The following is a 15,512-nucleotide window of genomic DNA, read 5'->3' on the forward strand; positions in this document are numbered from 1 at the left end:
GCAACTAATATCTCATTTTATACATGCAAATTAAAATGATGTCGCTTTGGATTATGGGAAACTAGTCTCCGCGAAATCTCCAATTCCTTATTACGCGTGATTTGTCTACAGGCGCGAGAAGCTGAGACAAACGGATATAAGCGTGAGACCGGAAGTAGTTGCATCTCATGTCCGGGAGTCGGTCGCTGCGACTTTTCTCCGGGCCTAGAGAAAATATGGCGGATTTATCTTTGGATGAACTGATCAAGAAGCGCGGCGTCAGTGTCAATACAAAAGGGAGGTGAGTGGAAAGAACACCCGTCTGCAGAAAAATTACAAGGAGGGAACCTGACGGCCCGCTCCCCATCGTAGCACGCAGAAAAGATCCGTACTGTGTCCGGGAGGGAAGGCCCGCCCAGAGCGACATTCTGCCTTCTGATTGGTTTATCGTTTTGTCAGTCGTTAACCTAGAGAGTTCGGTTCTGTTGACCCACCGTGAGCAGTGCTGGGGTGTCGGCTGGCAGGAAGGCAGCGCCAGAGGGTCTCCGTGCGAGAGGGGTACGGGAAGCAGAAGCAGCATGTTGTAGGTGAGGGCTGAGTAGAAAGCTTTTCAAGCGTCCCCGCCTGCCCCAGTGTATCCAGCAATGCGCCCACCCACCCCCCGTCTCAAGAAGTGGTTTCCGTTAGCCTCATCTTTAAATACTGCAGCTGGACCTGATTTTGTTCCTTTTTTTCTTTTTGGACCGGGGCTCTTGGTTCTGTGTAATGCAAAAAGTATGTAAAGGTGTCTAAAAACATTTCACTGACATAGTATCTAAAAAGTGCATCTCTGGAAAAGCTACAGTGCACATAGGCTATATCATTTACACTATAAACCTGTTTCAGAGACCTCTTGGAATTGTGGGTAAAACCAACATGCTACATTTCCATTAAGAACTATAAATCTGTTATCTATTAAATCTTCTATGATGAATTGGAAGTATTTGATTGTTTTTGTTTTAATTGAAAAGCTTTAGTTAATATGTGGCATTTCTCTTTTAGACTGAACATGAGGCCGGTCTTTGGAGGCATTAGATCTCGAATTGGAAACCAGCAAACCTTTTTAAGCAGATCATCACCCAGTGTCAGTTTTCAGCAGACATTTGATGCACGTCAAAAGATTGGTATTACTGATGCTAGGCACAAAATTGGTGTGAAAGATGCCAGGGAGAAACTGCTTCAGAAAGATGCAAGGTTCAAAATCAAAGGGAAAGTTCAAGATGCCCGGGAGATGCTAAATTCCCGGAAACAACAGAGTATAGAAAAAGTGACCAAAGTTATTGATGCTAGAGAGAAAATTAGTTTGAAGAGAAGTGCTCCAGTTGCAGCCGCCATGGACACAGTTGTGGAAACAGTATCTCCTGCTGTAAAGATCACAAAAACAATACAAGTAAGTTATTGTTAATTCACTTTCTTTTTTTCTGGTTTCAGAAGAAATGAGTTTATGTTTTTCAAGGAAAATATTGGCAAAAGTAACAATGCAGTTTATGTCAAATTCTTGACAGTTCATTTCAACTGAATCTCTCAGAACTCCTTATAACAAGATTTATATTCATTCATTCATTTAAATTTATTGGCCACCCAACTCCAGTGCACTTGGCTGGTATACAAAACACTAATAAACAAAATTAATAGGTGGCTCATACTGAAACATTGCTAACAAACCCACAAAACAAAATAGGGGGCTGTTGAACAATGGCAGACATCAATCCCAGGACCAGAGCCAGATTGTCAATCCTTTGTAGAACTCTAGGAGAAAAAATTCCTTATCTCTGGGTAGGTGCTATTCCAGAATGTGGAGGCCACCATAGAAAAGGCATGCTTCGTAGAACCCAGAACATGGCAAAATTTAATGGAGGGGACCTGGAGTGCACCCACTCTGCTGGAGCACACTTGGCAGGTAGAAATTCTTGGAGATAAGTGGTCATCCAGGTATCCATTCTCAAGCCAACTGACAGCCAATGCAGCTTGCTTGCAATGGTGAAACATGGTACATCAAGATGCACCTATTACTGCTTGTGCCACTGCAGTTGAAACCATTATAGGATAGTCTGAGGGACAGCCCCACATAGAACATATTGCAGTAATCAAAGCTTGAGGCGACTAGAGCATGAATGATTATCTGAAGGGTCTCCCAATCAAGGAAGGGGCACAACTGGCATACAAGATGTACTTGTGCATAGGACTTCTGGCCACAACTGCTTCCTGCTCTTTGAACAGTAGCTGCAATTTCACAAGAACCCCCAAGTTGCATACTAGTTTTGACTGGGAAAGTATAGCTCTATCCAAGATCATCCAAGGATGGTGATAACATCAACCTAGAGAGTCCAAACAGCCACAACCACTCAGTCATGTTAGGATTGAGTCAAGGCCTATTATTCAGACTCAGACAGTTTCCAGACAGGGAGTCAAGACATTGACAACTACACCTGTGACACGGTGTTCAAATGAAGAATTGCACCCTGAACTGGCAACAGATGACCTCTCTCAGGGGTTTCATGTAGCTGTTGAACAGGAGGAAGGGCAATGTTGAATCCAAAGGCATCTCCCCCCCACGCGCAGCCCTTCCTTCCAGACTAGAACCAGTCTGAAGAGGGAGTGAATGACTGGAGCCCAGTGGCACCCATTTTTTATCCCTGCAGTCCAGAAGGATACTATGGTCGACAAATTCAAAAGCCGCTGAGAGATTAAGGAGCACCAGGATGGATGCACCACTCACATCTTGGTTCTGCTAGAAGTCATCAGCAAGTGTGCCCAACACTGTCTCAGTCCTATACACTGACCTGAAGCCAGACTGAAACAGCTTCAGACAATCAGTATTTTGTAAAATGCATCTGAGTCAACTGTTGAAGAGGTTGTTTTCTTAACAGATTGAGGATGACATTCTCCGATATTCTGAACATACAGTGACAAAATTTTTGTAACGATAGGAGAAATCAATGCGTGTAAGACATTGAGCTGTCTTTTCTCTAGATCAGATATGAGGAACTGGCTCTTTCAGGGTCATTCACCATAGTAAAATAATATTATTTTTTGTAAATTTTATTTGAGTTCACAAAAAGAAAAGAAACACAATTAAAACATCTTTTTTGAAAGCAGCATAATCCCGGGTTACATTTCTTCGTGCAGACACAATTTCAGATTCATGCTCATTTTTATATTCTATTCCATATCATTACAATTTTACATTTTCTACATAGCTTCTCCCCTCTTTTAATTTCCTCAATTTTATTATATTTATTTCATCTCAATTCAAATCATTATATTTATATTTTTTGTCTGTCCTGTTTCAATTGTCTATTATCTTTTCTCATTAAACAAAATTTCTCCTGTAGTTACTGATTGGAGTATGACACCTTTATATCTTTCCCCTAAGGTTATAACACTCAATATAATACATAGCTTCCATTCGGATTCTGTTTGGTACATTCAAACTACACACAGTATTCTTTAAAAAAAAAAGAAAAATTATAAATGTATATATTTAAAACAACATTCCATTCCAATTCAATTCTATCATTAATATTAATATTCATTAAAGTCTTAAGATTTTTCACGTTACTTTTCAATTAAATATCATACTTCTATGGCAGTGGTTCCCAACCTTTTTTTCGCCCCGCACCCCTAAAGAAATTTCACTCGAACCTCGCACCCCCTGAAATTTAGACTTTAGGAACTACTGAACGCGTTAAATATATGGTAGGATTGAATCTTTTCAGCTATGTATGTGACTAAATAACAATACTTAACTCTAAAATGAAAACAAAGTTAATCCATTGCAAAAGAAAATAAAAATGCCAACATATAGCCAATATCCTATTATTTACCTGGACTTTTCTCGCACCCCCTGGAATATCATCTCGCACCCCCAGGGGGTGCGAGCACCCCAAGTTGGGAACCCCAGCTCTATGGGAACAATTACTAGCTTTCCATAATCAATTCCCCCCCCTCTTCACTTATTTTATAAAACATTGACTAATTAAAGTGTTCCCATTCCTTCCTAGTTCAATTTTCTCATTTATTTTATTTCATTTACTTTATTCACAAACATTTCACTAAGTTACACTAACCATTCTATCCCTCATTCTAATCATACGTTGTTTCCAATTTTCTAAAGTTATTTCTATTTCAAATATAACAACACAATCTCATGTACCTTTACAGAATCCCCCTTTCAGTTAAGTTTTCACCCATTATCTCTAAATAGGTCCTGTTTCTTTATATCTTGCTCCGGACCTTTGTAACTTCTTTTCCTTTCCTTCTTCCCTCTCTTCCTCCCCTTTTTACCCCTTTGACTCTCTACCTCTACTTCCCTCTTCTGTATTCCCCTTTTCTGTTGTTTTCCAGTATTATACTTATTTTTCGAATTATTTTTCTTTTCTTTGGTTGTTTTTTTAAGTCTTAAATTCTCCGTCTTTTTTCCCCCCTTCCCTTTTTCTTCCCCACATAGAGTTACTTGTTCATTAAAGATGGCTTCTTCTTTGTCCCAGTCTTCTTGTTTTGCAGTCTTTTCTTGTTGTTTCTCATAGTTCCGAATCTCCATTTCTAAGAATTGAAAAACAAAGCCAAAGGAACCCTTCCCTTCTTGTGCATCTTCCTTGTACTTTTTAAGTTCCATTTTCAATTCTTCGAAAAGTGATGCCATTGTAAAAGTTTTTAAACAACCACCTGATTGATTTTAGTCATTCAAATATAATAGCCAAAAGTCACCAAGTAATCCAAATACACACAAACTGTTTCTTTTTGCTCTTTCTGTTTTTTCCCACTTTCTCTTCCTGGGGTTACTATTTAGTTGCAAAGTTTCAGTTAAAATGTATCTTTTAGAAGTCTTACTGAAATTTTACTTTAGATTCTTTTAAAGTCCAGGCAGTCTCCTCCCTCTTCCAGATCCTGCCCTTATTCTTTTTCTCTCCCTTCCTGCTTATAGAAAAAAAAAATTTTAATGTCCAGAAATCTTTATTGTCCCTTTGGCATTTAGTTATATTTTCAGCTTAATTGCCTATTGATGCCAAAGCGGATTTTTCCAATTTCTTATTAATTGTCAATATAAGGAGAGAGAAGAAAAAAAAGTCAAACCTTTCCCTTTTCACTTTCTTTCGCTGCTTCCAACTCTTCTTTGGGAGCGATGTTATTTGTTGTAAAATTTAAATTCCAGGGTACCTTAGTTATTGCTTTTTCAACTTAGCCCGGTCACCCAAAACTTTCACTTATCTTCCTCCTGCGCGCTCTTTTCCGGTTGAGTGCTTCTTTGAGGTGGCCATTTCTGACCACCGCTCCTACCGCCTTCGGGAAAGGGAGTTTGACCAGCTGAGGAGGAGAGATGCGGCTCTCCTTGAGCCTGCTGGAAGTCTCCCCCTTCTTCACCACCTCTACGGGGTGGCTTAGCCCCGAAACCAGCCGGCTCGGGGCGCTCCAGCGGTGAGCCCAGGCAGAAACCGCGCACAATCGCGGATTCCTGTCTGTCGCCGAAGCCCTTCAAACCGGAAGTCCAGTAAAATATTTTTCTTAATGCACTGTTCCAAGTGTATGGGAAATACTACTGCAGTTAAGTTTATAATAGATGTAGATATTTATTTTGCCTACATCTAATAACTTATTATGAATTATATAAAACTGCATTATTTAAATGACAAACTTGTAATCTCTCCTATATTTTCCTCTTGTATAAATTTCAGCAAGAGGGACAAATTGGTGCTGTATAGCTGTTTGGGGCTTCAGTTCTTATCAAGACAGTATGTAGAGTGCATCAAGTTCATACCCTTATGGTTATATGAAAAATTATATTAAGCATTGATTTATGTTGTATCTTGAGTAAACTAAAGTGCTTTATTTAAAAAAAATTAAGATTCTTTTAATTGAACTAGGCTTCTAGTGATTGCTTCTATGCAGTTTTTTTGGCAGTACACAGAAGTAACATGTATTTTTAAAAGTCTAGCTGATAGTTTGTAATTGCCAGATTTTTCCCTTTGATCACAACCAACTCTGCTTAGTTCCTACAACCAGCCAAGGTTGACTAGGTGCTATCACTCACTGAGGCAGTTTTGTAATGAATTTGAAATAAGATGCCACAATGATTCTGTTTACCTCGCTAAACACGCCATAAAAGAGAAAAGGGAAGATAGACTGTATCCCTTGAAGCAGAAAAGATACTTTGTAAATATTTAGTAATGCACTAATAAAGATGGCAGGTTAATACAAATGTATCACCCTGCCATCTGGCTCAGAATGCTATATTGTTCTGTAATTTTCAGTTTTCCCATAGAAACAATGGTATATTATGCACACAAAGCTGATATCATATATGTATACATACCTATCGAAATGCTTGGAAAGATATCTTAATTTCCCAAAGGTGTTATGCCATCTTACCTGCTATCAGCACAAGAAGGGATTAGTATTTTTGTCTTCTCCAGTTTTATGCTAGAAGCTTCCCAATCTTTGTCTCTGTATCAGGTTGTCAAGTTTAAGGCAGTTTTCCTTCTTTGTTCAGTTATAATCCAGAAAAACTTTGTTCAGTTGTAATCCAACTTAAAAATGTGAAGTCAAACAAATTCCAACAATTCCCTTTTGCTTTTAAAGTTCTATTTTAGGGCAGAAACAACAGCCTGCTCCACAGAGGCTGATTGATCATGGTAAATACATTGAGTTCTGACTGTAGAATTTGTTTTAAAAACCAAGCAGTTATTTTTAATAATCAGTCTGATACCATTGAGTTAGAGTTTGCCTTACAGTAAAAAGTACAGTGATTTTTCAAGAGTTTTGTTATAGTATCTCACAAATAAAACCAGGCTGATTCCAAATATCTGAATAAAAGTCAGAGAAAGCTTGGGGTAATAATTCTGTAAAGCATTGAGCCTTCTCTGGGTATCTTTACAAAAAGTTTGGAAGCAGAACACAATTATGGGACAAAGCAATTCCTGCAATTATGCTTTCTTTTTTAATAGTACAACATTATTTGCTTAATTTCTATATCACATTAAGCCTTTTATTACAGTTAGTAGAAGAGATTGTAGAATAATGCATTTTAAGACTTCAGAAATTTGGTAAATAAATAATTAGTCTGTTTGCTATTAGAAGCACTAAAGAATAACAATTCACGTTTTTGTGACCTTCCTTTAACTCCAGAAGTCGATATATCTTTAGCTGATTTTATCTTTTTCCTCTTCAACCCCAATAACAGCAGAAGGCGACAATTCCATCACATGCTCATTCTGCAGGTATGAAGGTCAACATTGTAAATAATCATACCCACAAACAGGTGCGTGTCTTTACATAACTTTATAACCTATTTTTATACATTTTGCTACTATGTGTACAATGTTGACAATCATTGGAAGCATCTGCTTTGGGATTATTCTGTATAAATTGGATCTGTAAATATCTAATTAATATAATCAGTTTGTCACTTAAAATGTGAATTATAGCATAAATGAGCCATCTTCTGTTTCACTGCAAGTATTGTCAAGCTTTCCTGGATTTCTAAATAGTTTTTGATACCACCTGATCGAACAGTTTTGAAGCATTTCAGTAAGTAAGCAATACATGCATAGAAAAGTTTATATTTCTGTATTAAAATAGCCCTTATATGTAGCACAAATTTCTTCAGCATTGTGATACCTTCATATCTGTTTCACCTCTGAGAAGTATTATACTCAGAAAAATTGGTTGATTGATTTGTTGAGTAACATACACAGTATAAATTTAAAAAGATCACTGCATGCATATTCTTGATAGCTAGAAGCAGAATTGAAGTCCATAACAGTTTACTTGTTGAGGTTAGCTGTTACTTCAACATAACCCCATCTCTTTAAGATATCTATTTTGCGGATACAATGTGAAATATTCAATTATTTCCATTATATAAATGGTATCAACTTATTTTCTGTTTTAGTGCCTATACGATACAGAGGATGATGATGAAACTGTATCTCCCTTTCCCAACAAAGAGATGAAAATCACAGCAACAAATAGCTTCCTGAATAATGCAGTAAGCATCTGGTTTTGTAATCCTTTTTCTTTGTTGCCTTTAGTGAACATGTACATATGCTTCCTCTCTATTCATATTGGATGAACATTATCATTCCAGCTTACAGATTTGTACATTTTTTGCACCTATTCTAGGACAAGGTGACAATTACCTGTATCTGGGGCAGATGTAGACCCTCATAGAATTAATGTGCCATTAATTTCTCTTTCCATCTTTTGAACTAGCTAGTAATTGAAATCTGTCCAGATTCCATTGTATTGCAAACTGACTCTATCCTTCATCATTCTGGGGAAAGATTGTTAGAGAGGCAAGAGGAAAGTTCCCTTTGGTAATCTAGTCTTGTGTTTTACTATCAAATCACCACAGTTTTGGGATATAATTCCTGATGTTGTCTTGAAAATCCATATTATTCTGATGAAAAGGTGCATATTATAAATGATTGATCATGTTGAGGCTCATGCATTGTACAAAGCCACTAATAAACTATATTATAAGTTAATATCATGTATGAGCCCAGTCATATATTTTGATAAGAAAATGGAAGGTATGTCGCAGGTCAATTACAGAATGATCTTTTTAAAATGTTGCTTTATTTTTATTTCTATCATAGTTAAAAGTGCAGAAAGGAAGTCATTGTTTGCTGAACTAGATTACTCATGCTTTTATTATTTACCTTAAGAACCATATTTTATGAAATATGGCCAAAGGTCCTTCAAAATAAGTTAAGCAAAAACATGAAAGGAGGTCTCAGTGCCCATGTTCAATCTAACTAGTCATATGTCACTTAATTCTGTTCAGAGTAGAAGACATTTTAGTTTTAAAAAACCTACTACATAGTAGTGTTGGTTGCCTTAAAGCAGGGGTCTTCAAACTTGACAGCTTTAAGACTTGTGGACTTCAACTCCCAGAATTCCTCCTCCAGTCATGTTAGCTCAGGAATTCTGGGAGTTGAAGTCCACAAGTCTTAAACTTGCTAAGTTTGAAGACCCTTGCCTTAAAGGAATTATTGTGATAAATAACAGGCTATGGGTTTCAACCAAAATTAGTGATCTGTGCTTGTCATTTTGTTTGCTTACTATTCTATCTTCCTACCTACTTGTATGCCACCTTAATTGCTGGTGTAACTCTAGATGGCTTATATATAAGATTAAAATAACAGAAGTAAAACAAATAAAAGAACAGCAATTAAATGGTAAGAAAAACGACAGGACTTCAGGGGAAAGAATCAAATTCAAAGATCAAAATAAGATACCAGGGAGTAGATTATCTCATCCTATCATCATCCATTTTTGTTTTTATAGTTTTAACTCTGAAGTTGCATGAAGTAATCCAGAAAGATTCCTGCTTTAGTTTTAGAATATATAATTCAATTTTGTGATAAAGAGAGTCAGTGGGTGGGAAGATGATGTTTTCAGCATACCAGAATATATTTTCTGGACAAATAATATCACATTCGAATTCAGTATTCTATTACAGTCCAGAAGGGGAAGTTTTCTTTAAAAGTTTTCAAAGTTTAATGAAGAAGAATAAGCAGGGTTAAACGGATAAATCAGGTCCCACGTTGTATGCTAAGATTTTGAGAAAGAAATAAAACAAAAGATTTCTTATGCTTGATTAAAACCACACCAACATCTGGTTTGAACATTTATTCAGTGACTGTGTGTTTAGTTAACTTTTATTAAATCACAAGTAGCTGGGTTCACAAACACATTATCTGAAATGCAAACAAACCATGTTGTGCCTTAATATGATGTGTAAATCTTTGGCTTGCTGTGTATAATAAGACTGTGCAACATCTTGAAAATAAATCCAAAGAATTGCTTGTGTCCTTGTGTAAGCATAGCATCTCTGTTATTTATTAAAGTAGCCCAATCTTTTTCAAGCTTCTGTGAAAACAGTGGTAGTAATTTAAAAAATCCATTCATTAAAATTAAAGTAAATCTTAAGACTATTTTATAGACCAATTGTCAAAAAAGAGGGAGCTTATTTTTTGTTGCAATGTTGTTATGATTTTAGTGTAATCTCTCATGAATTGATTGTTCTGATTCATATATATTTTTGTTGTCCTGTTTCTGTACACAGACTTAAAATCTATAAAAAGGACTTATACTAATTAATGTTCTTTGGACTATCTGTGTAACTTTAAATATAAAAAAAGGAATATATTTTAACATTTTTGCCTATCCTTCATAAGATTGTTGCTTTATTTTCTTGTTTCAAATATATATGAAAAATGAAAAATAATTAAAAAATAGTTTAGTTTGCTCACTCATTTTGTATCTTTTTGTCCTCTATTACAAAGAATTATTTGAAATGCCTCCTTTATTTTCATTAATAGTATCTGGAACTGTGTGATTTTTAAAAATGTATTCTAAATTAGATGAAACAATTGCTGATAGAGGCAGTGTATTTCATTAAGCTTACTGTGGTTTGTAACATTTTTAGAAATATTAAATAGTGTAATAAATCTTTATTTTAAAAAAAACATGAAATGCTTCAATTTTCAGTACAGTCTAAGGCTCTAACCAGCAGGTTGTTAGACAAAAACTAAAGGAGTGGGTTAGCTTAGTTCAACAGCTATATGTCTTGTCTAGATCGCATGAATTTGTTCCTGCAGCTAAATTATCTGATGTGAAAGATCTTGCGATGTAATACTATTTGGCTTTTGGTGTTTGGAAGAAAAGGAATTGCTTCTGGCATTTCCAGTATTTTATTTTCCAATATTTTATGTTTTGTTTGTGCAGGCTGGACACAGTGGCAACAAGTTTTCTCTCTCAAAGACAGTCCCTCTTACAAAAGTTGTCCAGAATGATGCATATACAGCTCCTCCAGTTCCTCCTTCTCCTATCCGAACAAAAACCCTCACAAACATGTCTAGAACCTTAGTGACCAAGGAGGAACCTCCTAAAGAGCCTACAGTGGTTGAGGTGAGTTGAAGATGTGGAGGGGGTGTCTTTGTATGCTGTCCTTAGTATTGTAAAATTCTTTTAAAATTAATTTTAGTCTAAAATGAGGTGAACAGATATACTCTGTCCTTTTCCCAAATACAGAGGTGCAGAAGTCACCAAAGCACCTTCAGGGTACTGTTCCCAGAGAATTCCAGAGAACTATATTAATGATGCCGAACTGTGTTTAAATTAAATTAAATTGCATTTAGTTTTTGTCTTGCTCCATTTTTTGACATGGCAGTTTCCTTCATGCCACTGATAACTGTGTGTGGTTCACAATTGTGGATGAGCTCTCCCCCACCCCAACCTAAGTGCAGAATTGTATATAATATGAGCTATTTGTGGAACCCAGTATACATTTTTGCTGACTGAATATGCTTTATATGGTGGTTGGATATTAGTTAGGGGGGATACAGGTAGTCCTCAACTTACGACCACAATTGATCCCAAAAGTTCTGTTGTTAAGCAAGATGGTTATTTAACTGAATTTTGCCCCATTTTACGACCTTTTTGCCAAAACTGTTAAGTGAATCATTTAATTGTTACAGTTCTTAATTTAGTAACATGGTTGTTAAGTGAACCTGGCTTCCCCATTGACTTTACTTGTCAGAAGGTCACAAAAGGCCATCACATGACCCCAGAGCACTACACCTGTCATAAATGTGTGCCAGTTGCCAAGCAGCTGAATTTTGATCATGTGACCATGGGGATGATGCAATGGGCATGTGAAAAAAAGTCATAAATCATTTTTTTCAATGCTATTGTAACTTTGGTCACTAAATAAATGGTTGTAAGTCAAGGGCTACCTGCATTCCAAAATTGTAGAGATTTAACCATAGACTTTAGCTTTTCACCTTGCTTGTGTGCATTATTACATCACTGATGGTGTCCACTATTGCTGATGTTTGCCTTCTTTTTATTATAGCCAGCCTTCAGCCCTTTAGAGGGTACTAAGATGACTGTGAATAATTTACACCCCCGTGTTACAGAAGAGGACATTGTTGTGAGTATTGTATGTTTTTCAAGTCCAGGAGTACAGCTAATTTTCAACTTATAAGCACAGTTGGGACCAGAATTTCCATTATAGATTGGTGCAGGCATAATGCAAATCACCATATGATTGGACCCAATTTTATGACCATTTGTACCATGGTTGTTAAGCAAATCACATGGTCATTAAGCAAATCATGTGGTTATGAAGCAAATCCAGCTTCCCCAGTTGATGCTTAGTCTCATAAACTATCAGAGAAGGTCACAAATCACAGTCATATGACCACAAGATACTGCAACTGGTCGTAAGTGCAAGATGGTTGCCAAGCACCCAAATTGCAATCACATACTTTGAGGCTGGTGCAACTATCATAAGTGTGAGGATAGGTCGTAAGTCACTTTTTCCGAGGTCGTAACTTTGAAATGTTGTTAAATGAATAGCCATAAGTCAAGGAGTGCCTGTAACCTGTTTTCTGAATATTTCCATTAAATAGTGTAATAAGGAACATGTTTTTGAGAAACTGGAACTTTTTATCAAAAGCTGACTAATAATCTGCTTTAGTCTGTCTCCTTCATCCCTTAGATATCTTCTAACGTACAATAAATTAAATACCAGAAGGCATTTAATAGTTCAAAGGAAAGCCTTGTTTGTGACACTGAAGCACAAAAGCCTTTGCTGTAAGCTTGACACTGTATATAACTATACAGTTGTTTCAAAATATAAGGAATCTAGAACATTTTTAAAATGCAGGGAATGCTGTAGTATCTCACTCATAGACCATTTTTGCTATAATGCAGAAACTCTTCAATACTAGATATTTTAATTTACTGATAATAAGACTTCACAAATACAAAAACTGGAAGAGACATGCACTTTAGGTAGTATCTAAACCTAGTATCTTGCTGCTATGCCTTTAACAGTCCTATCTTGTTTAAAGTTATAGCAATACTATATTCTTCACTCCAAAACAACAACTTTTTCCTCAGGAATTGTTCTGTGTGTGTGGTGCCCTAAAGCGAGCTCGTCTAGTGAACCCTGGGATGGCTGAAGTTGTGTTTGTGAAAAAGGAAGATGCCATCACTGCATATAAGAAATATAACAACAGATGCTTGGATGGTGAGTATGAACCTCATGTGAAAGGTTGAGCTTTTCTTTCTTTTTTCTTGCTTTGCAAAATGCTTCAAACATTTTCAGAAAAACAAAAAATCAAACAATAAAGAAAAATTCTATTTTACCAGGATTTTTGAAAACAGATTTTTGCAGTTGGAATTTTTCAAATTAACAGTGATTTTTCTTTATATTACCGTGTTTCTCATATAATAAGGCCGGGTCTTATTTTTTTTTGAGCCCCGAAAAAATGGCTAGGCCATCTTTTCGGGGGTGACTTAATTCCCCCCCCCCTTGCATCTTCGGGCAGGCGGGCGGCAACAGCTTGGATGTTGACCTCGGCGTTGGTGGGGCACTTCGTATCGGGGTCAACACAGGCAGCACCATATCTGGGTATGGAACAAAAGTACTTCCTAACAGCAAGCCCCCCCACCATTCCCCCCCATTTCGCATGTTTTAATATAAGCCTTAATTTGGGGGAAGGGGTTTAATTTCACTTCATGCCTATAAAACATGCTGGGACTTCCTATTGGGGGAGGCCGTATTGTTGGAGAAACAGGGTAACAAGAGGAAAAAAATAATGGAAGCAATGCTTCTGACACTGAATATAAAGTGAGGAAAGAATGAATATGATCCAGATTATGATTTTCCAGAATTTGTGCCACCTTGGCTACAATTCTAATAGAGTACTTTAAAGCATTGCATCTTTTGATGTTGTTATGTTTAATTTTTTTCTCACTAGGACAACCAATGAAATGTAATCTTTTCATTAATGGAAATGTCATCACATCAGACCAGCCTATTTTGCTGTAAGTGTATTACATTCATAAAATTAAAGATCTTTAAGGACAGAATGTAAACAAGATGTAAATAAAATTTGCCTTAGATTATTAGCCTGAAAAAATGAAAAGCTAGTTCAGCATTATAATTGATAGCACCCATTTCATTCCTGATTATCATTCAATATTGGAGCTTCTAGCATTTCTAATTTTGTTCTTTCTTTTTCTTTCCATTATTCTTGTATATAAAAAAATAAATACTATTGCTTGAGTCTATATTCTGTCAAGAGGCTAAATATAATGTTATTTTTTGTAATTCTGCCTAGTCGATTGAGTGACACTCCTTCAGTGAAGAAAGAAATTGAACCACGTCGGACAAGCACAGGAACATCTTCAAATCCCCCGGCTGAAGTGGATCCTGACACCATCTTGAAGGCACTCTTCAAATCCTCGGGGACTTCTGCTACTGTGCAGCCTACAGAGTTCAAAATCAAACTTTGAAAAGTAGCAGTCAAAAGTGGACTAGTAAACCGAGTGTGGAAAATTGGGAGACATGGGAACACAATTGTTGTGTTGGACTGCACTCAAACCTTTGTTTTTCTACAGTTGCAACCTTTCCTGTACAGTAGTGTTCCCCTAAATGTGTTTGTTCTGTTTTCATAGTTGGAATTTTTGTCCCAATATTTCTAATGGAATAATTTCTCCTTTCTCTACTGAAATGTGTATCACCATATAATTCTTCCTTTATTACACCTGCCTCCCAACTGCAGTATCCAGCCAGTTAAAAGTACACCTAGTTAAAGGTGTGATGAGCATCTATTGTGACTTTCATTCTTTTAGTAAAAATGCTGACCTTTTTGCTTTACCCAACTAATAAAACATTTCATTTCAATATATCTGTGTCTGTGGAAGAGGCTTGATATAATACTATACTCCCAGGCATTGATAATAGCTATGTCTGCTACTCTAAAATTGGTAAAAAGGAAGCAGCAAATGAAATGTTCACATAGCAACTAATGGCAGAGATTATGAAGGAGTGGGAATATGTATATAACATATTCTACACTACTTTCATTCCCATGTATTCATGTTGTTAATATGTTGATGGAGGAATATTGTTGTGATCTTCAGGATGTTACACAGAAGTGCTTTTCATATGGATTTGTTTGAATGCCAGTAAAGTACTTAGCTTCATTATCTAGTATTTATATTATTTTCCAATTTTTGATATGAAGATCTATACTGCAGAGGAAAATATGAGATTGTCCCAGTTAAACAGCACAAGGTAGAAAATGATACTGTAAGCTGTTTTTATATGGTGCTTTAGAATCACAAATAGAGGCCTCTGTCTTCCTAGCCCTGATGTCAATAGAATTCAAGTCAGACCTTTATTTTGTTACATTTAAATTTTTCTGAGATATTGGCTCTAAAACAGTTGTCCATAAGCTAATTCAATGCAATTTTCTCAGACCGCAAAACAGTTGATCCCTTAGCAGTTGATTAAGCTGGGGCATAATAATGTCAAATTGAAGAGGCTACAAGGGGCCTTTTAAAGCATGAGGCAATAAGAAGCAATGGATGGTAACTAATCAAGGAGAATCAACCTAGAATTAAGGAAAAATTTCCTGACACTTAGAACAATCAGTGAAATTCCAGAAATTGTGGGTGCTTCAACACTGAAG

General features: G+C 36.4%; 1 protein-coding gene across 4 annotated transcripts; it reads left to right on the forward strand.

Moving 5' to 3' along the window:
• The first annotated feature begins 123 nt into the window (after positions 1-123).
• On the forward strand, positions 124-15,024 carry POLDIP3 (DNA polymerase delta interacting protein 3). 4 transcript variants are annotated; one of them, XM_026694710.2, is made up of 9 exons: positions 124-280; positions 1,021-1,408; positions 7,199-7,276; positions 7,910-8,005; positions 10,750-10,932; positions 11,879-11,956; positions 12,931-13,060; positions 13,794-13,860; positions 14,157-15,024. In XM_026694710.2, the coding sequence occupies exons 1-9, from the start codon at positions 168-170 to the stop codon at positions 14,329-14,331; spliced, it is 1,308 nt and encodes a 435-aa protein (XP_026550495.1). In that variant the 5' UTR covers positions 124-167; the 3' UTR covers positions 14,332-15,024. The 4 variants fall into 4 exon arrangements, with proteins under 4 accessions (XP_026550495.1, XP_026550502.1, XP_087824349.1 ...); XM_026694717.2 differs by having other exon boundaries at positions 7,202-7,276; XM_087968223.1 differs by having other exon boundaries at positions 149-566; positions 7,202-7,276.
• Positions 15,025-15,512: the final 488 nt, after the last annotated feature.

This window comes from Notechis scutatus, chromosome 6 (assembly GCF_049901735.1).
Source record: "Notechis scutatus isolate UNSWTSFEM ecotype Mainland chromosome 6, rNotScu1.2, whole genome shotgun sequence".
NCBI lineage: Eukaryota > Metazoa > Chordata > Lepidosauria > Squamata > Elapidae > Notechis > Notechis scutatus.

Excerpts from the sequence above, each read along its gene's own strand:
- POLDIP3 (XM_026694710.2), top strand. The coding sequence starts at position 168 with ATGTCCGGGAGTCGGTCGCTGCGACTTTTCTCCGGGCCTAGAGAAAAT. Across the intron at positions 7,277-7,909 it reads ATAATCATACCCACAAACAG|TGCCTATACGATACAGAGGA; the intron begins GTGCGTGTCTTT and ends TTTCTGTTTTAG. Across the intron at positions 11,957-12,930 it reads TTACAGAAGAGGACATTGTT|GAATTGTTCTGTGTGTGTGG; the intron begins GTGAGTATTGTA and ends CTTTTTCCTCAG.